Consider the following 21,536-nt stretch of genomic DNA (forward strand, 5'->3'; position numbering starts at 1 on the left):
CCAAGGAGACTCCCCACCCCGATCCTCACTGCCCCTGCTGCTGCTGCAGGACCATCGAGGAGACCATTGAGCACCTCCTGCTGCTGCTGCAGGACCGTTGAAGAGACCATTGAGCACCTCCTGTTGCTGCTGCTGCTGCAGGACCATTGAGGAGACCATTGAGCACCTCCTGCTGCTGCTGCTGCAGGACCGTTGAGGAGGCCATTGAGCACCTCCTGCTGCTGCTGCAGGACCGTTGAGGAGACCATTGAGCACCTCCTGCTGCTGCTGCTGCTGCAGGACCGTTGAGGAGACCATTGAGCACCTCCTGCTGCTGCTGCTGCTGCAGGACCGTTGAGGAGACCATTGAGCACCTCCTGCTGCTGCTGCTGCTGCAGGACCGTTGAGGAGACCATTGAGCACCTCCTCCTGCTGCTGCTGCAGGACCGTTGAGGAGACCATTGAGCACCTCCTCCTGCTGCTGCTGCTGCAGGACCATTGAGGAGACCATTGAGCACCTCCTCCTGCTGCTGCTGCTGCAGGACCATTGAGGAGACCGTTGAGCACCTCCTGCTGCTGCTGCTGCTGCAGGACCATGGAGGAGACCATTGAGCACCTCCTGCTGCTGCTGCTGCAGGACCGTCGAGGAGACCATTGAGCACCTCCTGCTGCTGCTGCTGCAGGACCGTCAAGGAGACCATTGAGCACCCCCTGCTGCTGCTGCTGCAGGACCGTCAAGGAGACCATTGAACACCTCCTGCTGCTGCTGCTGCAGGACTGTCAAGGAGACCATTGAGCACCCCCTGCTGCTGCTGCTGCAGGACCGTTGAGGAGACCATTGAGCACCTCCTGCTGCTGCTGCTGCTGCAGGACCGTCAAGGAGACCATTGAGCACCCCCTGCTGCTGCTGCTGCTGCAGGACCGTTGAGGAGACCATTGAGCACCTCCTGCTGCTGCTGCTGCTGCTGCAGGACCGTCAAGGAGACCAATGGGCACCTCCTGCTGCTGCTGCTGCTGCTGCACTGCCCCGCCTCCACTCCCAGCCACGACACCAACTCCCTCCCTCCCTGGACGTGGCGGCCACCTTGGACCTGGCGGCGGCAGGCGTCCACCCCTCACAGCAGGAAACAGCGCCTTCCTCAGGAAGACGTGGCAGCCTGTGAGGCCCTCACAGGACGACACCAGGGCTCATGTGAGCGACTAGTGGCCGCGGCCCATAACAACAACACTGCCTAACAGCCCTCTAGAACACCCCAGAAGAAGAAGAAAGTCCACTGCCTAACAGCCCCCTAGAACACCCCAGAACAAGAAGAGGCATGAGTACCCAGGACAAGCAGGAGCAGACTGCTGCAGGGGGCAGGAGGGTCAGTGGTCAGCAGATGAAGCAACTTGCTGCTGGCAACTCCAGCAACAAAGGAGAGAGGAAGTTTGTGTGTCTGGAGTGTGGAAAAGAATTCCCCTCAAGGGGAGGCCTCAGATATCACACCCTTACACACACTGGTGTAAAGAACTATGAATGTAAGGAATGTGGGAAAAAATTCATCCAGAAGTGTACCCTTGATACACACACCCTTACACACACTGGTGTGAAGAACTATGAATGTAAGGAATGTGGGAAACAACTCAGCCGGAAGAGTCACCTTGATAGACACACCCTTACACACACTGGTGTGAAGAACTATGAATGTAAGGAATGTGGGAAAAAGTTCATCCAGAAGAGTCACCTTGATAGACACACCCTTACACACACTGGTGCGAAGAACTATGAATGCAAAGAATGTGAGAAAAAGTTCATCCGGAAGAGTCACCTTGATGAACACACTCTTACACACACTGGTGTGAAGAACTATGAATGTAAGGAATGTGGGAAAAAGTTCGTCCGGAAGAGTCACCTTGATGAACACACCCTAACACACAATGGTGTGAAGAACTATGAATGTAAAGAATGTGAGAAAAAGTTCATCCGGAAGAGTCACTTTGATGAACACACCCTTACACACACTGGTGTGAAGAACTATGAATGTAAAGAATGTGAGAAAAAGTTCATCCGGAAGAGTCACCTTGATACACACACCTTTACACACACTGGTGTAAAAAGTCATGAGTGTGAAAAGTGTGGGAAGAGGTTCAGTGTGAAGCAGGCACTCAATCGACACGTCTTCAGGCACTATGGCCTTAGAGAGTTCGAGTGTGATGTTTGTGGAAAGCTCTTTAAGACAAAGGCAGACATTGCCAGGCACATGAAGATCCACTTCTGAAGTGTGTCTGCCTACAGTAGTTATAGTGACCAGGGTGTTAGCAGCAGCTGAGCCTGATAGGGAAAGGGAAGTGAAGGAGAGGTAAAAGTGATCTTGTAAGACAAGGAAGAAAGAAGGCTTGCCTGTGAAGTGATAAAAGGAGAGGAGCCACAGCAAGAAGAGGAAGGGAAATACTGATGGCTGACTTTCCACAGCTGTGGCAGCTGCACCTGGGCCTGGAGCCTGGTTGAGTCTCACAGCTACAGTGAATTACTTACTCCTCTGTGAGGTGAGGAGCAAGAGAATGTCACCTAACACTAAAATAGCTGGAACATGTATTTATAAACCATTGCTGCAGCAAAAGAATCAATGCCTTACAGTGGTGTGCTTCACCCAAGAGTACCACTGATGCAAGTGATAATTATGACCATGTTCTCACGTCTACTCAATGTAATCCAAAGGTTTGGATTATGTCGCTGTCATGTCATGTCTGGCTAAAGGTTTCATTAGTCTCCTCCTCATCTCTACTCCACTTCTCATCTCATTCTTCCACTACTCATCTCATTCTTTCACTACTCATCTCATTCTCCCACTACTCATCTCATTCTTCCACTACTCTTCTCATTCTTCCACTAATCTCATTCTTCCACTACTCATCTCATTCTTCCACTTCTCATCTCATTCTTCCACTACCCATCTCATTCTTCTACTACTCATCTCATTCTTCCACTACCCATCTCATTCTTCTACTACTCATCTCATTCTTCCACTACTCATCTCATTCTTCCACTACTCATCTCATTCTTCCACTACTCATCTCATTCTTCCACTACTCATCTCATTCTTCCACCACTCATCTCATTCTTCCACTACCCATCTCATTCTTCTACTATTCATCTCATTCTTCCACTACTCATCTCATTCTTCCACTACTCATCTCATTCTTCCACTACTCTTCTCATTCTTCCACTACTCATCTCATTTTTCCACTACTCTTCTCATTCTTCCACTTCTCATCTCATTCTTCCACTACTCTTCTCATTCTTCCACTACTCATCTCATTCTTCCACTACTCTTCTCATTCTTCCACTTCTCATCTCATTCTTCCACTACTCATCTCATTCTTCCACTACTCATCTCATTCTTCCACTACCCATCTCATTCTTCTACTACTCATCTCATTCTTCCACTACTCAACTCATTCTTCCACTACTCATCTCATTCTTCCACTACTCATCTCATTCTTCCACTACTCTTCTCATTCTTCCACTTTTCATCTCATTCTTCCACTACTCATCTCATTCTTCAACTACTCATCTCATTCTTCCACTTCTCATTTCATTCTTCCACTACTCATCTCATTCTTCCACTACTCATCTCATTCTTCCACTTCTCATTTCATTCTTCCACTACTCATCTCATTTTTCCACTACTCAACTCATTCTTCACCTACTCATCTCATTCTTCCACTTCTCATTTCATTCTTCCACTACTCATCTCATTCTTCCACTACTCATTCTTCCACTACGCATCTCATTCTTCCACTACTCATCTCATTCCTCCACTTCTCATCTCATTCTTCCACTTCTCATCTCATTCTTCCGCTAATCATTTCATTCTTCCACTAATCATCTCATTCTTCCACTAATCATTTCATTCTTCCACTACTCATCTCATTCTTCCACTGATCATCTCATTCTTCCACTAATCATCTCATTCTTCCACTAATCATCTCATTCTTCCACTAATCATCTCATTCTTCCACTAATCATCTCATTTTTCCACTACTCATCTCATTCTTCCACTACTCAACTCATTCTTCCACTTCTCATCTCATTATACTCTACTACTTTATTTCATCTTTGTTCTTCATTCATTCAGCATTTATTTCTTTCCTTCCTTCCTTCCTTCCTTTCCTTCTTCAACTCCCTCGCCTCCTTCCGATCTCTATCCTCCTTCCACAGGGTCTGCGCAGTCTGAAGATCTATGTAAATCTACGTAAATACTACTACTGATGATAATAATATCACGTTAATATGGCAGGTGTTTTTTGTTTCCTTGACGTCACTTTGGGTCATTGGGGACGCATTTGCCTTGTTGCTAGTCACTAATAATGGCTCAAGGACACACTACTACCCTCCATGTAATATATAATAGTAAGCCGAGGCCAAGTCCCTGTGTCCGAGTCCCCTCCTCTGTGAACCATCCTGCTAGTTAATTATGCCCTCTAGTGAGTTACCTGTGTGCTCTTTAACTTGTATTTTGTCACCTGTATTTTACCTGGTTGTCTCTTTGTTGTTTGTTTTCCTTTTCTGTTCCCTCGTTAATAATTTCCTCTATTTAGTTACCTTTTCGCTGCTTAATAATTATGCCTTCCAGTGAGTTACCTGTGTGCTCGTTAACTTGTATTTGTCACCTGTTGCCTTTCTTTTCACTGGTTAATGGTCACTTTGTTTTCCTTGTCCCTCCCTCATTAGTAATTCCCTATAGTTAAGTTGTATTCCTGTCCCTTGCTAATGATATCTTGCAGTTTTAAGTCTTACCTATTTTTATCTCTGCATCATTAACTCATAGTCAGTGTTCCATCTTTTGAAACTTTTTAGATTTTTTCTTTAAAGCGGAGTGTTTTTGGCATACACGTCTTGTAGCATATTCCATAGATCAATTTGCTCTGTCTGGAAAGCTGGATTTTCTTATAGCCTTCTTAAGTTAATCCTTTCTCTTCGTTATTTCTCTGTTTTCGATCTGCTGCTCTGTCTGGAAAGCTGGATTACCTCACGTCATTAGAATGCAATTGATACCTTTTCTTGGCCTTTGGAAAGAGTTGATGTGAGGGGAAGTGTTGAGGATGCCTGCCTACAGTCCTTGCTGAGCAGTTTTTGTGTCTTTCAGAGCGTGTGAAGCAGTTTGCCAACCTGGTCCTGGTGTTAGTGATTTTTAAGCGTTGTTTTTTTAAGGTGGCGAATGTTAAGTGTTACTTTTAATATTAAGTTTAAGGCGCGAACTGTTATCTCACGTCAGGTCCGGTGTACCGTTGCCTGCGTTCTCCAGTTGATTGAAGTGGTTGAGACAACACAATAGCCTTTTAGTTAAGTGATGTGTGGCCGAGCGGTAGCCGTTATAAGCTCACTTTAGTTCACTTTAGTTCTCTCTCTCAGGTTAATACAAATACCAAATGTATTTTAACTATATTAACAGTTGTACTACATAAGGTTTACAGTTTACTTGAGCGAGACGCACGAAATCAGTGACAGCCACACCAAGGTGCCTGGGGCCGGTGAGCACCACCCACCCGCCCGCTGCCCGCTGTCTTCTCTCGTCTTCTCCCCCGTCTTCGCGTTGTTCGCTCGTTTTATTTGCTTGTTAGATCGTCCGGAAGGGTGTGGGTTCCGGTTGATGACTGTTGATGAAAGTCATCATTTGCTGATCCTAGTGTCAGTTCATCACAGCTTCCCACGGCCAAAAGCACGACGTGTTGTTAAACATCCTGTTGTGCGACACCGACCGGGTGTCGCCACACGTACAGTCATACATATACATGTACATTATAATATTGTTATGCCGGACGTGTTACTTGGGTTCCGTGTCGCCGTCAGGAGACTCCGTGGGAGGGAGATATGTAAACACTTCGCACAGCTTCTGTAGTTTAATATTCTTCCTTAGTAGTACACTTCACTTTGACTCTTCACTTACCACTAGCTTACTATGACTGGGACTGGGACTCTCTCACCCTCTTCTCCTATATATATCCAGAACAGTACAGTCTAGAATGTTACAGTATATTTTAGATCATACAAGAACATGTAGCAAAAATATATGCGAGTTGGCAACACTTCCCGCCTGGCGCCTGGCCGCGCCCCGCGGGGCGCGGACGGCTCGCCTTGCTCTCCGCCCCCTTGCTCGTTTCTCCGGGAGCCTTCTAGAGGCCTATGGTCGCCGGGGGAAGCTTCCAGCACAACAATATACACATTACATCGGTCCTCATGATGCTGTTCGCCAGGTACAATCACTGGATGGTGGGCGACAAGTTTGAGAGACTCGCCCCCTCACTGGTAATTATGCCCCGTTGTCATTTTTCCTTCTCTCTGGTCAGGGGCAGGACCCAGTGTTTTTTATGCCTTTTTTGTTTTATTGCCCTTGAACCCTAAAAGATAAAACTACATAACCTCCCCTAACCTAACTTAATCTCCCTTAACCTAACCTTGCCTAACCTTACCTCCCCTAACTTAACCTAACCTAACCTCCCCTAACTTAACCTAACCTAACCTCCCCTCCCCTCCCCCCCCAGAAAACCTTATTCCCGATAACCGATAACTGATAATGGAAAACCTTATCCGTGATAACCGATATTCGTTAATTGGAGACACAAATACAGGCGATAACCGATAACCGATACCCGATATAAATCCACAATTCCGATACTAGCTAGCGAAAAGTCCGATAGGTGAAAACGATACTATATTAATATTTCAAATAAAAAAACATAGATGCATTCAACTTTTCATTATCTGTATTTTAGAAAACTTATAAAACCTGAAAACCACACGTTGACACGTACATATGGACGTTAATACTATCAACGCCTGAACCGGTTTTGTGTTATTTGGCGTCCCCCACCGTCAAAAGCTGGCGCTTTTGTTTACAAACACTGGTCTCTCGTGAACTGCGCATGCTCAGACCAGCAAGCGTAAACTGTACAGTCTCACAAAGCTTTTTAACCGTAATTAAGATTTGCTGGAAGGCTGAATCAGACATACAGTACCACTGCCACCATCCCCGTTGTTTCTAGAACGACACTTTGTACGAGTTGTATTTATATGTATACAGAGTGTCATTCTAGAAACAGCGAGGATGGTGGTACTGTATGTCTGATTCAGCCTTCCAGCAACACTTAATGTATTAAAAAGCTTTGTGAGACTGTACAGGGCTACGCTTACTGGTCTGAACATGCGTAGTTCACGATAGACCAGTGTTTGTAAACAAAAGCGCCAGCTTTTGACGATGGGACACCAAATAACAAACACCTTCAATACCATGGCATGGTCACAAACGAATATGGAATATCAAATTTGAGGCAGTGAATAATCTTTTGGGGGGCAAAGTTAAATGATTTTTCTCTTTGATATATTGATTTTTGAGTCTAACATAAAAAAACAACCTAGTGTTTTAATGTTAATGATGTAAGTATGAAATCTCTTCACCGAAGATATTTCATACCACGAAGTTTTTCATACAACACCGGGCGCCCAGGCCACGCATGCGCAGTAGGGAGGAGACAACGTTTTTTTTCTGAGAGGCGGAAAAAAGTAGCGATTATCGCAAGTTTGGTTACAAAAGTACCGGAGATACCGATATATATTTAAATAAGTAGCGGATGGCCGATAACCCGATTTTGTTATCAGCGATAGAGTATCGCGATAACTTATCGTGATAACGCCCAGCTATGATTACTACTACTACTATTACTACTACTACGGCTACCGCTACTACTACTACGCATTTGATACCTATTCTAATCTTCCCTACCTTTATTTTTCAATTAATTCTCCTCCTCCTCCTCTTGCTCCTTCTCCTCCTCCTCCTCCTCCTCCTTTCCAGTTACATCATCCTCCCCTTTACCCTTTAATCCTCCTTCCCCTCCCTCTCTCTCTCTCTCTCTCTCTCTCTCTCTCTCTCTCTCTCTCTCTCTCTCTCTCTCTCTCTCTCTCTCTCTCTCTCTCTCTCTCTCTCTCTCTCTCTCTCTCAGGAGAGAGAGAGAGAGAGAGAGAGAGAGAGAGAGAGAGAGAGAGAGAGAGAGAGAGAGAGAGAGAGAGATTTGGTAAGAACGTAGTTTATCTAGTAATTGTTCTTTCAGAGGCAGAAAGTAAAGCATTGTGCGCTGAACAACTTTGACAAATAATTAAGTTCCCATCCGTGGGTGTGCGCGGATGTGCGAGTAAAGCAAGTCTACCAGCTTTGGCTTTCATCCTCTTTCACTGACCAGCCTGGTGAACAAGCCTACAACTTTGCTCTCCTCAACGATCTAGAGCAGTTGGTCCAGCACCCTACACGTATTCCCGACCGTCTTGGAGACCGGCCCAACATTCTAGACCTCTTCCTTACCTCAAACTCTTCTACTTATTCTGTCAAACTGTTTTCTCCGTTGGGGTCCTCTGATCACAATCTTATTTCTGCATCCTGTCCTATCGCTCCTGTACACCCTCTGGACCCACCGAAGAGGCGATGCTTCTGGCATTTTGCTTCAGCTCGGTGGGACGATCTGAGGATGTACTTTTCCGATTTTCCGTGGAATGATTATTGCTTCCAGGATAGAGACCCCTCTGTGTGTGCCCAGCGCATCACAGAGGTGATTGTCTCTGGAATGGAGGCATACATTCCACGTTCTTTCTCTACTCCTCACGCTAAAAAGCTTTGGTTTAATCACGCTTGTTCTCGTGCTGTCAATGACAGAGAGGCAGCTCACAAAAGGTACCAGAGCCTTCAAACTAATGCTAATTATGAACTTTACATTTCTGCCCGGAATCGTGCCAAATCTATTCTCCGATTAACCAAAAACTCTTTCATTAATAGAAAATGCCAAAACCTTGCTTTCTCCTACTCTTCCCGTGACTTCTGGCATCTAGCCAAAAACATCTCCTCCAACTTCACTTCTTCATCTTTCCCTCCACTCCTCAGTCCTGACGGCAACACTGCCGTCTCATCTATCTCTAAGGCTGAACTCTTCTCTCAAACTTTTTCTAAAAACTCCACTCTGGACGATTCTGGGCATATTCCTCCTACTCAACTCCCCTCTGACTCTTTTATGCCTGTTATAAAGATTCTTCAAAATGATGTTTTCTGTGCCCTCTCTGGCCTCAATCCTCAGAAGGCTTATGGACCTGATGGAGTGCCTCCTATTGTCCTTAAAAACTGTGCCTCCGTGCTGTCACCCTGCCTGGTCAAACTCTTTCGCCTCTGCCTGTCAACATCTACCTTTCCTTCCTGCTGGAAATATGCCTTCATAAAGCCTGTACCTAAGAAGGGTGACCGTTCCAATCCCTCAAACTACCGTCCTATAGCTTTACTTTCTTGTCTATCTAAAGCTTTTGAATCAATCCTTAACCGGAAGATTCAAAAGCACCTTTCCACTTCTGACCTTCTATCTGATCGCCAGTATGGGTTCCGCAAGGGGCGTTCTACTGGTGATCTCCTTGCCTTCCTAACTGACTCTTGGTCATCCTCTCTTAGCCGTTTCGGTGAAACCTTTGCTATTGCGCTGGACATATCAAAAGCTTTTGATAGGGTCTGGCACAAATCTTTGCTTTCCAAACTACCCTCCTACGGTTTCTATCCTTCTCTCTGTATCTTTATCTCCAGTTTCCTTTCTGACCGTTCTATTTCTGCTGTGGTGGACGGTCACTGTTCTTCCCCTAAACCTATTAACAGTGGTGTCCCACAGGGTTCTGTCCTATCTCCCACTCTCTTTCTGTTGTTCATTGATGATCTTCTTTCCAAAACGAACTGTCCTATCCATTCCTACGCCGATGATTCCACTCTGCATTACTCAACTTCTTTTAATAGAAGACCCACCCTACAGGAACTTAACGATTCAAGGCTGGAGGCAACAGAACGCTTAGTCGCAGACCTTACTATTATTTCCGATTGGGGCAAGAGGAACCTGGTGTCCTTCAACGCCTCATAAACACAGTTTCTCCACCTATCCACTCGACACAATCTTCCAAACAACTATTCCCTATTCTTTAACAACACTCAGCTGTCACCTTCCTCAACACTAAACATCCTCGGTCTATCCTTAACTCAAAATCTCAACTGGAAACTTCATATCTCATCTCTTACTAAATCAGCCTCCTCGAGGCTGGGCGTTCTGTACCGTCTCTGCCAGTTTTTCTCCCCCGCACAGTTGCTGTCCATTTACAGGGGCCTTGTCCGCCCTCGTATGGAGTATGCATCTCATGTGTGTGGGGGGGGGGGGGGTCCACTCACACAGCTCTCCTTGACAGAGTGGAATCAAAGGCTCTTCGTGTCATCAGCTTTCCTCCTCATACTGATAGTCTTCTACCTCTCAAACTCCGCCGCCATGTTGCCTCTCTTTCTATCTTCTATCGATATTTCCACGCTGACTACTCTTCTGAACTTGCTAACTGCATGCCTCCCCCCCTCCCGCGGCCCCGCTGCACACGACTTTCTACTCATGCTCATCCCTATACTGTCCAAACCCCTTATGCAAGAGTTAACCAGCATCTTCACTCTTTCATCCCTCACGCTGGTAAACTCTGGAACAATTTTCCTTCATCTGTATTTCCTCCTGCCTACGACTTGAACTCTTTCAAGAGGAGGGTATCAGGACACCTCTCCTCCCGAAATTGACCTCTGATTTTGGACACTCCTTTAACCTCTGTTCGGGAGCAGTGAGTAGCGGGCCTTTTTTTTTATTTATTTTTATTTGCGCCCTTCAGCTGTCTCCTTAGCTGTAAAAAAAAAATATTAGAATGGGCTAATAAAAGCTGGACGCACCTTGGGCCAGCGTTGCCAGATTATCGCACTCGGCACACTGTATTTTGCTGTTTTTGACTCATAACTGTCGCAAAAAGGCATCAGTAATTTAAGATTTCAACAATAACTTCAACTGAATATCGTAATTTTTGAGAGTATGCGATTTTTAGGTCTGAAACAGAAATACAATGTTCTGAGTACGACAATTTGGTATCTCTGCTATTGACTCGTGAACGGTGGTGCGAGAAATACCTCCTGGCTCTACTGTCCGCTACGCATGCGCAATGGGAAATACACAACAGGAAAACACATTAATTTGCCTTTTTTTATCTAATATGTCCATTTTTTATCTTTATGTTGATTTATATTGCCTGCAAGAAAACAAAACACCAAACCAACAGACCAAACAATTAAAAACTGAGTGAACATCAACGTGGGGCAATTCTTTATAAAATCTACTCAATTCGTTTGTCATGTTTTTATTATAGCCATCTCCGGACTGAAAGTGTTGCTCTGATGCTTGTTCCGTGTACTGGAGCCGAAACAGGACCAATACACGACGGCGGTGAGTGAAAGATAGAAAAAAGTAGGCACGTTGAACCTCTCTGCGAGTTATTTTCCGGGTGAGCTGATTCTCGCAACACTCGCTGCTTCGAGACAACACGGGGCGCCGCGTGCGGGTAAGCCAGACATGTTTTCACCCATTACTCGTAAATTCGGGCACCCCCAGGGACGCCTCGCTGCCTGGATACTTATTAGATGACATAGTTTAAGCTGTGAGTGAATAATGTCCGCGGGGTGCGAGGTGGAGGAAGCATTGCCTGCAGACACGAGGGGCGGGAGGTGGTGGTGGCGGCGGCCGCGCGGCGTCCATTGACCTTCCCCTCGGGCCTTTGCTGTTGTCCTTTTTCCTCGTGGCAAAGATGAAGTAAAGTTTGTGGCATACGTTATAGCTGCGCGTGGCCTCGGTGCTCATCTTCGTCGCATTGGCCTTTGAGCCCGTGGTGGGAAGGAGGCACCACCCCGCGGGGCACAGGGCCAGGGCCAGGGGGTCACCACAGAGTGCCTTCCCCAGGTGTCCCCAGGTACCCATTTATCAGCCAGCCCGAAAAGGAGGATGAACAGCTGGGTGAGCTGCACGCCGACAGCATCAAATGTTGTGCAGAGCATGGTCTAAGGAGATAAGGTCGACTGATGCGCAGCCCGTCGATGACGTCACGAGAAGGCAGCCTCTCAGGCGCCGTACTTCTCCATTCTCTTTCACAATGCAGCGGTTACTAGGTTATTTTCAAAGGAGGAAGTGTATCTGTGTATTTACCTAGTTGTATTTACCTAGTTGTAATTTTACAGGGCCTGGGCTTACGCTCGTGTGGTCCCGTCTCCGTATCTATAATTATCCAACTTTTCCTTGAAACTTTGCACGCACTTCGCCGATACTATTTCTTCACTTAATCTGTTCCAAACCTCTATATTTCTTTGTGGGAAGCTAATTTTCTTTATGTCTCTTGAGCATCTTCCCTTCCTCAACTTTTTACTATGTCCTCTAGCATTCCTGCTGGAAGGTTCCTCTCTTAGTAGCAATTTCTCGTTATCTACTTCTTCCATTTTACTCAATAGCCTATATATTTGTATTAGGTCTCATATTTCTCTTCTTTGTTCTAGTGTTGGAAAGTCCATTTCCTTTAGTCTCTTCATATGTCAGTGTGTGTGTGTGTGTGTGTACACACACACTCACACACACATGCGCATACACACATACAGAGAGAGAGAGAGAGAGAGAGAGAGAGAGAGAGAGAGAGAGAGAGAGAGAGATGATGTGGCGGGAGCGAGAGCAGTAACAAGACAGTGAGCGGAGAACATGGCGGAATGGAACGAATTTTTGGCCGCCCGTCGGTCGACCTTACCTACTTAGATCCAAGATCTACAGTACCAGGTCTCCTCATTTCCGACGTATTTTCGCAGATGCTGGCGCACTCACGTCACCAGGCTGTTCGAGGGTAGGTTCAGCGGGGCCGATGGGGTCAGTCGCTCTTCCAACCTCCGTGTAGTAACAGCTAGCTGGCAGTCGCTCCCAGTTTCTCTCTCTCACACACACACACACACACACACACACACACACACACACATGTAAGCTAGTAATAAGAATGGAGTAGAGGGTATCTACTCATAGTCATTGACAAAGCACATTATAAGAATTACATATAGAAAAAATATGAAGTAGGGAGATATACAAAATATTACAGCTGTTATGCGTACATTTGCGTTTGTGAGTGAACACACACCACACACACAATACTACTTCTACTAATAATAATGACAGCATCAACATCTGGGGGCAAATATGGGGTATTCTTGAGAGAGAGAGAGAGAGAGAGAGAGAGAGAACGGGGAATATAGAATAGTTCCCCGTCTTCCTCACTGTCTCACAGCCAGCTGACGTCACAGGCTGCGCAGTGGAGGTAAAGTGAGGAGACCTGTTACTATAGATCTTGCTTAGATCATGGTGCAGAGATTAATTCAGGGTATTTTTCCATAACATCACATGCCTCACTGCAAAGAACTCCTTGGTGCTATGTGAAGTATTTTGTGTCCATAGAAAACTGCCATGTTGCTCTGTTTTTGCAAACCACTCATTTACCAAATCCAGTGCCTTAGAATTTTGAGTTGATAAAAAAACCCAGCTTCCCTCCCTCAGCTTTCACCGAGTCATTACAGTCGTACATGAATGCAGCCACACACGCCCAAGTCCAAAACTTGCTTAAATCTTTAGAAATTCCACCTTAACCAACTTACATGAGTTATGTATGTCAAACAAGGATTCAAAATGCAAGCAATAACAAAATCAACGTGATGATGAAATTATCAGTAGTGTAAACCCTGATCAAAGGTACCAAGACACTGTCCGTGAATGGTAAAATCTCAGTCACTGCCGCAACACGCTGCCACCAGGCATGAGGAAGGTGGTAACAAGCAAGTTTCAAAATTGACTCTAACCAAACCTAACTGGTAATTGTGAAGAATCACTCCACGCCTCCAAAATACGATATTACACCTCCATGTTATGGTTAAGGGACTAAATAAATGTCCCTAAAGTTTCCATATTAATCGCTTGTGTGGTACTTTATCAAACGCCTTCTTTAAGTCCAGATACACACAATCTGCCCAACTGTCCCTTTCCTGTATTATATCAATTACTCTTGAATAGAAGCTGATCAGATTAGTTACACAAGACCGTCCTCCTCTGAATCCGAATTGGCTATTTGTTAATATACTGTGTTAACATACTGTGTGTGTGTGTGTGTGTTTAGGTGCTGCCTGTAGCAGTGGTAGGCTTTCTTGAGGGGCCTTATAGACGGCTCCAGTCCATTAGTGCACTTACGAGTTCTGTTGTTGTTAAGTCTTCTAATAATGCACTACACATACTCCTGGGTTTTAGGCATCTACAATTGTCATCAGAGTCCTCTAATCACAAGGAGCATTCGTAATGGGCAGATTTAGCAGAAGAATTACCAATGACAAATTTTGTAAGTGGTCTGATGAATTTGGCCCTGGAACGGCAGAGTGACATTATATTTCCCAACTTCCTACCCCTAAACTGTCTTTTGGGCTCCTATAACGAAACTCATTTACAGTTAACGTTAAAAGAGTTAGATTCTGATTTTTCCTGGTAATAGTTAGGCATCAGAAACCAGTAGATACTATGCTCTGTGTATGACAATCTGGCAACAGTGGCTATATGTATTTTCATATTATTGTTCTGTTGTTTATTCAATGTTCTGTTCAAGAAAAAGAATACTCAATTTTAGTTAGTTTTTGGTTATAAGGATTCTTTACGAAATACAATTATAACATTACCTCTTACTTAGGAAACGTCCTGAATCCTGGATCGGCTATAGCAATGTTAGGTGCGCCTGTTATGACCATGTTCTCATGTCTACTCGATGTACTAATCCAAAGGTTTGGATTATGTCGGTCATGTCAAGTCTGGGTAAAGGTTTCATTAGTCTCCTCCTCATCTCTATTCCACTTCTCATTGTTCCACTACTCATTCTTCCACTACTCATCTCACTTATTCTTCCACTACTCATCTCATTCTTCCCCTACTCATGTCATTCTTCCACTTCTCATCTCATTCTTCCACTACTCATGTCATTCTTCCACTGCTCATCTCATTCTTCCACTACTCATCTCATTCTTCCACTACTCATTCTTCCACTTCTCATCTCATTCTTCCATTACTCATCTCATTCTTCCACTACTCATCTCATTGTTCCACTATTCATCTCATTCTTCCACTACTCATCTCATTCTGCAACTACTCATTCTTCCATTAATCTCAATGTTCCACTACTCATCTCATTCTGCAACTACTCATCTCATTCTTCCAATTCTCATCTCATTGTTCCACTATTTATCTTATTCTTCCACTTCTCATCTCATTCTTCCACTTCTCATTCTTCCACTTCTCATCTCATTCTTCCACTACTCATCTCATTCTGCCACTTCTCATCTCATTCTTCCACAACTCATCTCATTCTTCTACTTCTCATCTCATTCTTCCACTACTCATTCTTCCACTACTCATCTCATTCTTCCACTTCTCATCTCATTCTTCCACAACTCATCTCATTCTTCCACAACTCATCTCATTCTTCCACTACTCATCTCATTCTTCCACTACTCATCTCATTCTTCCACTACTCATCTCATTCTTCCACTACTCATCTCATTCTGCCACTTCTCATCTCATTCTTCCACTTTTCATCTCATTCTTCCACTACTCATCTCATTCTTCCACTACTCATCTCATTATACTCTACTACTTTATTTCATCTTTGTTCTTCATTCATTCAGCATTTATTCCTTTTCTTCCTTCCTTCCTTCCTTTCCTTCTTCAACTCCCTCGCCTCCTTCCCTCCCTGTCCTCCTTCTGAAGATCTATGTAAATCTGCTACTGATGATGATGACAATAATATTATCACGTTAATATGGCAGGTGGTTTTTGTTCCCTTGACGTCACTTTGGGTCACTGGGGACGCATTTGCCTTGTTGCTAGTCACTAATAATGGCTCAAGGACACACTACTACCCTCCATGTAATATATAATAGTAAGCCGAGGCCAAGTCCCTGTGTCCGAGTCCCCTCCTTTGTGAACCATCCTGCTTGTTAATTATGCCCTCTAGTGAGTTACCTGTGTGCTCTTTAACTTGTATTTTGTCACCTGTATTTTACCTGGTTGTCTCTTTGTTGTTTTGTTTTCCTTTTCTGTTCCCTCGTTAATGATTTCCTCTATTTAGTTACCTTCTTGCTTCTTAATAATTATGCCTTCCAGTGAGTTACCTGTGTGCTCATTAACCTGTATTTGTCACCTGTTGCCTTTCTTTTCACTGGTTAATGGTCACTGTTTTCCCTGTCCCTCCCTCATTAGTAATTCCCTATAGTTAAGTTGTATTCCTGTCCCTTGCTAATGATATCTTGCAGTTTTAAGTCTTACCTAATTTTATCTTTGCATCATTAAGTCATAGTCAGTGTTCCATCTTTTGAAACTTTTAGATTTTTTCATTAAAGCGGAGAGTGTTTTTGGCATACACGTCTTGTAGCATATTCCATAGATCTGTTATCTGTCTGGAAAGGTGGATTTTCCTATAGCCTTCTTAAGTTAATCCTTTCTCTACAGTTTGTCTGTTTTCATTCCATAGCTCTGTCTGGAAAGCTGGATTTTCCTATAGCCTTCTCAAATTAATCCTTTCTCTACATAGTTTGTCTATTTTCAATCTGTTGCTCTGTCTGGAAAGCTGAATTTTCTTATAGCCTTCATAAATGAATCCTTTCTCTACGTAATTTGTTTTTTTGATCTGCTGCTCTGTTTGGAAAGCTGGATTACCTCATGCCATTAGAATGCAATTGATACATTTTCTTGGTCTTTGGAAAGAGTTGATGTGAGGGGAAGTGTTGAGGATGCCCGCCTACAGTCCTTGCTGAGCAGTTTCTGTGTCTTTCAGAGCGTGTGAAGTAGTTTGCCAACCTGGTCCTGGCCCTCATGATGCTGTTCGCCAGGTACAATCACTGGATGGTGGGCGACAAGTTTGAGAGACTCGCCCCCTCACTGGTAATTATGCCCCGTTGTCATTTTTCCTTCTCTCTGTTCAGGGGCAGGACCTAGTGTTTTTTATGCCTTTTTTGTTTTAGTGCCCTTGAACTCTAAAAGAGAAAACTTCATAATCTCCCCTAACCTAACTTAATCTCCCTTAACCTAACTTAACCTCCCCCAACCTAACCTTGCCTAACCTTACCTCCCCTAACTTAACCTAACCTAACCTCCCCTCCCCTCCCCCCCAGGTGTTCTTCATGCTAACCTGCTGGCTCATCGTTGAGTACCAAATCCACCGGAAGGAGAAGATAGACAAGGCGATGGCAGCGGCCAAGAAGTCACCCGCCGCAGCCGCCGAAGTGAAGGACGGAGGAACAGCCGCCAACTCCATCGCTGGCGGGTCCACATCTACTCTTGTCTCCACCTCCTCCGTCTCAGTTGCCTCCGCCTCCTCCTCCTCCTCTCAACATGGATGGTCGAAGAAGGATGTTTAGTGTGGAGGTGTTTGATTGGGGTATGTGGTTCAGTGTTTTTATTTTCGTTTGAGTGTGTGTGTGTGTGTGTGTGTGTGTGTGTGTGTGTGTGTGTGTGTGTGCTACCCTTCCCTCCCTCCATCGCCTCAATGTTTGTCTCTATGTGTTTGTAGGCGATAAGATGACCTTTCAACACACCTTCTTTCTTTTCTTTATTCTTTCCCGTTTTACGACTTTATTGTAAGTATACATAACCTTAAACTAACGAAATACAAGTTACGTGAACCCTATTCTCGAGATGTGTTACTTCGATCTCTGTACGTATAGGCAAGATTACTTCACTCACACTAACGATATACAAGTTACGTCAACCTTAACCTAAGAGATGTTTGTATAAGTAACCACAGTTCATTGGTATGTTTGTATAAGAAACCTCAATTCACTGGTATGTTTGTATAAGTAACCTCAATTCACTGGTATGTTTGTATAAGTAACCTCAATTCACTGGTATGTTTGTATAAGTAACCTCAATTAATTTCATATTTCATATGTTACTTTGGTCTGTATGTATAGGGAAGATTACATCATTTAAACTAGCAAAATATAAGTTACGCCAACATTACGTACAAGACGTTTGTATAAGTAACTTCAATTCACTCGTGTGTTGTATGTTAATTTGATCTCTGTACGGCAAGGCAAGATTACGGCAACCCGGCACTCACTGTTATGCTCATTTCTCGTCTATATGTAGATGTAACATTATGATCCATGTTATACCTAAATTACTATGTCATCCCTAACATTACGTATATGTCACTTTGGTTACTAAGTCTTGTTAACGTTACGTATCCATTATATTTAAGTTACTGTGTCATCCCTGACATTACGTATGTCACTTTGGTTACTAATTTTTTTTTATGTCGTAGCTTATTGTGCCGGTAGGCCTGTTCCCGGTGGGGCCTGATTATTTGTCCAGCCCATTCTGGCGTAGGGGAGTGTTTATAGTGACGCCATCTTGTTTTGGCTCATGCTGCCCCCCAGAACTCATCTTTGAGCCTCTCTTTGGAGAAGTAATCTAGAGTCCGGCTTGTTATCATTATATATCCATTTCATTTAAGTTACTATGTCATCAGTGACATTACATATTCATTTACTTTGGTTACTGAGTCTTGTTAACATTACGTATCCATTTAATTGTTACTACGCCATTTGTAACATTACATATACATATCGCTGCGGTTACTATATATCTCATAACATTACGATCCCCGGCACTTTAGTTACGTAAGTATTTTGTAACATTCTGATCCCTGCCACATAAGTTACCATGCCATTTGTAACATGATGAATTCTGACACTTAAGTTATTGTTAGTTCATCTGCAACATTACGATCCTCATCACACGTAAGTTATGTCCTCAGTAGTATTATGTATCTGTGTCACTGCTGAGTTTCTGTCTTTTCCTGCAATCATTCAACAATCTTTCTAAAATCCCAATCATGCTTAAAAGTCACTACGCTGTCTGTAATACTCGGTCCTCGTCACTTACGTCACCATATCTTCCGTAGCATTAGTACAATCCCTCTCACAGTTGGGTTACTATGTCATCTGTAGCAATGTGTACTCCTGTCCCTTCGGTTGCTAAATCTTTTGTAACATTTATTTATCACTTCAATGGTACCTCATGATTCGAAAGCCTTTCAATTCAAACAATTCCCAATTCGAACACATTTATCAGACAAATTTTGTCCTCCAATTCGAATGTGTGTCACAATTCTAACACAAACAAACGGCTGCAGATGAAGCCACCAGTGTAGCCAGGTCGGTGAATGTGATACTGCGGACTCCAGCCTCAAAAAACTCCAACCTGCGACTGCCATTTTTTTCCCGCACACTCCCTTGAAAAATAGCCCAATTGCGTGGGATAACAATGTGTATAACAGTAATACTTACCACTACTTCTTGTAAAATGACACCGGTCAGGAAGAAAATTAAGTGACTTAATGCCTGCACCTAAACAAACTAGTGGATGGATGTTCACCAAACTTGACAATATGCCCAAGACACAGCCTTTGTAGACAGGGATCATTGAGGTAAGACACATAAAACTGTTTAACTTTGGTTGATTGATAAACACAAACAATTTATGGATGATACTGAAGAGATATTGAAAAGATTGGTTATTATCCTATATTCACAAGTGCCTGTTTTTCCATTTTGCACTTATCTTTTAACATTCTTACTTTACATACAAGTTCAACAAACACTGAAGCACATTCATGTTTGAAATTTCACTCTTCCTTAAGTTATAAAAATAAACTAGAATATTACAACAACTAGACTTATGATGATGACTAATAATAAAGAAATATGATGCATGAACTATATACCCGTTACCCTCTGAATGTTGACGTCTCCACCATGTTTGTTGACATCTCAAAGCAGTGCCGTCGAGTCTATAAGACAAACCAATTCTGGAAGTTCCCAGCAAATATTCAGTGTTTTAATTGTTTTTATTTGAGTGGTCTGGCCACAGGGCACAACATATACCCATAAATTTTTTATTTTAAATGTGAGGATTTTGGGGCCTGGAACAGATTAATTTTTACAACATTAATTTCATGGGATAAATTGCTTCCTAATTCAAACATTCTCAATTCGAACAGCCCAAATGAACCAATTAAGTTCGAATCACGAGGTACCACTGTATTAACTGGCTCTGCCCTTTGTAACACAGATCAGGTTACATTAGTCATTTGTTTTGTCACTTATTCTGTCCATCGAGAGAAGGTCATGGAAGCTAGTCATTTGTTACGTCTATTTTTCTTTAGTTTGAGACAAGGTTATATTGACTTGCCTTTGTTACGTCACGCTTTTACATTGGGACAAGGTTACGTTAGCGTCATTTGTTTCGTTTTTCTTTACATCGACCCAAGGTTACGTTTGCCAGTCATTCATTGCATATATTTTTCTTTAGTTCAAGACGAGGTTACATTAGCCAGTCATTCATTATGTAATTTTATGAACATGGTATTATTTATCAAGTTACGTGGGTAGTTTTAGTTTCTACTTTCTTTGCATCGAGACAAAACAAGATTACGTCAGCTACCCCTTCGTTACATCACATGTACATTGGCATCGTTACGGCAGTTTTGATTTCCCTGGTCGTTTAGGCTTGTCATGCGTGTCTGTCTACATACATACGTACATTCATACATGTCACGCGTATTCGTTTCTGTATTACAAGGAGAGTAAGACTTTACGTATACTCGCTGTGTTCGACATTAAGTGCTCGGTCGATGCTCGCCTCGCTGCCGTGCTAGGGGCGAGGAGACACGACCCTCTTTGCTCTACGATTAGGGACAGCAGGACGGAGAGGAAGTGTTGCTGTAGGACTTGTGTTACGGAAAGAAAGCATTGCTGTAGGACTTGTGTTGCAGAGAAGAAGTATTGCTGTAGGACTTGTGTTGCGGAGAGGAAGTATTGCTGTAGATCTTGTGTTACAAAAGAGAGTACTGTATTACTGTAGGACTTGTGTTACGAAGGAGAAAGTGAATTACCGTAGAACTTGTGTTACAGAGGAGAGGAAGTATTGCTCTAGGACTTGTGTTATGAAAGATATAGTTTGTAATGACAATATATTTGAAGTTCTTCCGACCCCATATGATAACACTGTCTCAGGATAAATGGTTACGTAGAGTCGGTTATGGTGAGGTTCTTTTCGGCTTCATATATTACTTGTCGTCTCAAGGAATTACGTATATCGTTTAGCCATGTGCGCTGGGTTTTACAAGCGTGGTAGTAGTATCAAGCTCTGTGGCTGGTGTGACTTTGCTTCTAATTTTGAGATGAAGTTGTTAGCTTGAAGTCCTGGATTTTCAGAGTGAAGTCAACACATTAACAAACTTTTGCCATTTTCTTATACCAGATTATTAAAACATGCATTAATATTCATTAAGTTATGTAGCAAGTTCCGCTTTATAATTTAGTTTTTGGGACGGAGTTATTAGCTAGAAGTGTTGGGTTTCCAGAAAGTCGCCACATTACAAACTCAGTCGTAACGTGTGATATACAAAAATTGACACTGAGCACATCTTGAAAAACTGGTGAGCAAAGACAAGCCACCCACAGTGTCTTGACGAAGGCTAATACGGCATTTGATAGTCAGGCGCTAATTTCTTTGTTCGCCCTAAAGAAAAACAATCCATTCCTCCGTTAGCAGCTCAGAAGTCAAGTATTTGTTAATTGTTAAGAGGAATAAAA

At 43.4% G+C, this 21,536-nt stretch overlaps 1 protein-coding gene across 2 annotated transcripts in view; it reads left to right on the top strand.

Moving 5' to 3' along the window:
• The first annotated feature begins 1,295 nt into the window (after positions 1 to 1,295).
• Positions 1,296 to 21,536, top strand: part of LOC126993022 (zinc finger protein OZF-like) — a 20,370-nt gene continuing 129 nt past the window's right edge. The window contains exons 1-3 of one of the 2 annotated variants that reach the window (XM_050851849.1): positions 1,296 to 2,505; positions 5,109 to 6,268; positions 17,049 to 21,536. The exon at positions 17,049 to 21,536 is cut by the window's right edge and continues 129 nt beyond it. In XM_050851849.1, coding sequence (XP_050707806.1) covers positions 1,296 to 2,237 — 942 coding nt within the window. In that variant the 3' untranslated portion in view covers positions 2,238 to 2,505; positions 5,109 to 6,268; positions 17,049 to 21,536. Of the gene's footprint in view, positions 2,506 to 5,108; positions 6,269 to 16,711; positions 16,819 to 17,048 lie in introns of both variants that reach the window. The other variant, XM_050851848.1, reaches the window with a different exon arrangement.

Source organism: Eriocheir sinensis, unplaced genomic scaffold, assembly GCF_024679095.1.
Source record: "Eriocheir sinensis breed Jianghai 21 unplaced genomic scaffold, ASM2467909v1 Scaffold544, whole genome shotgun sequence".
NCBI classification, from domain to species: Eukaryota; Metazoa; Arthropoda; class Malacostraca; order Decapoda; family Varunidae; genus Eriocheir; species Eriocheir sinensis.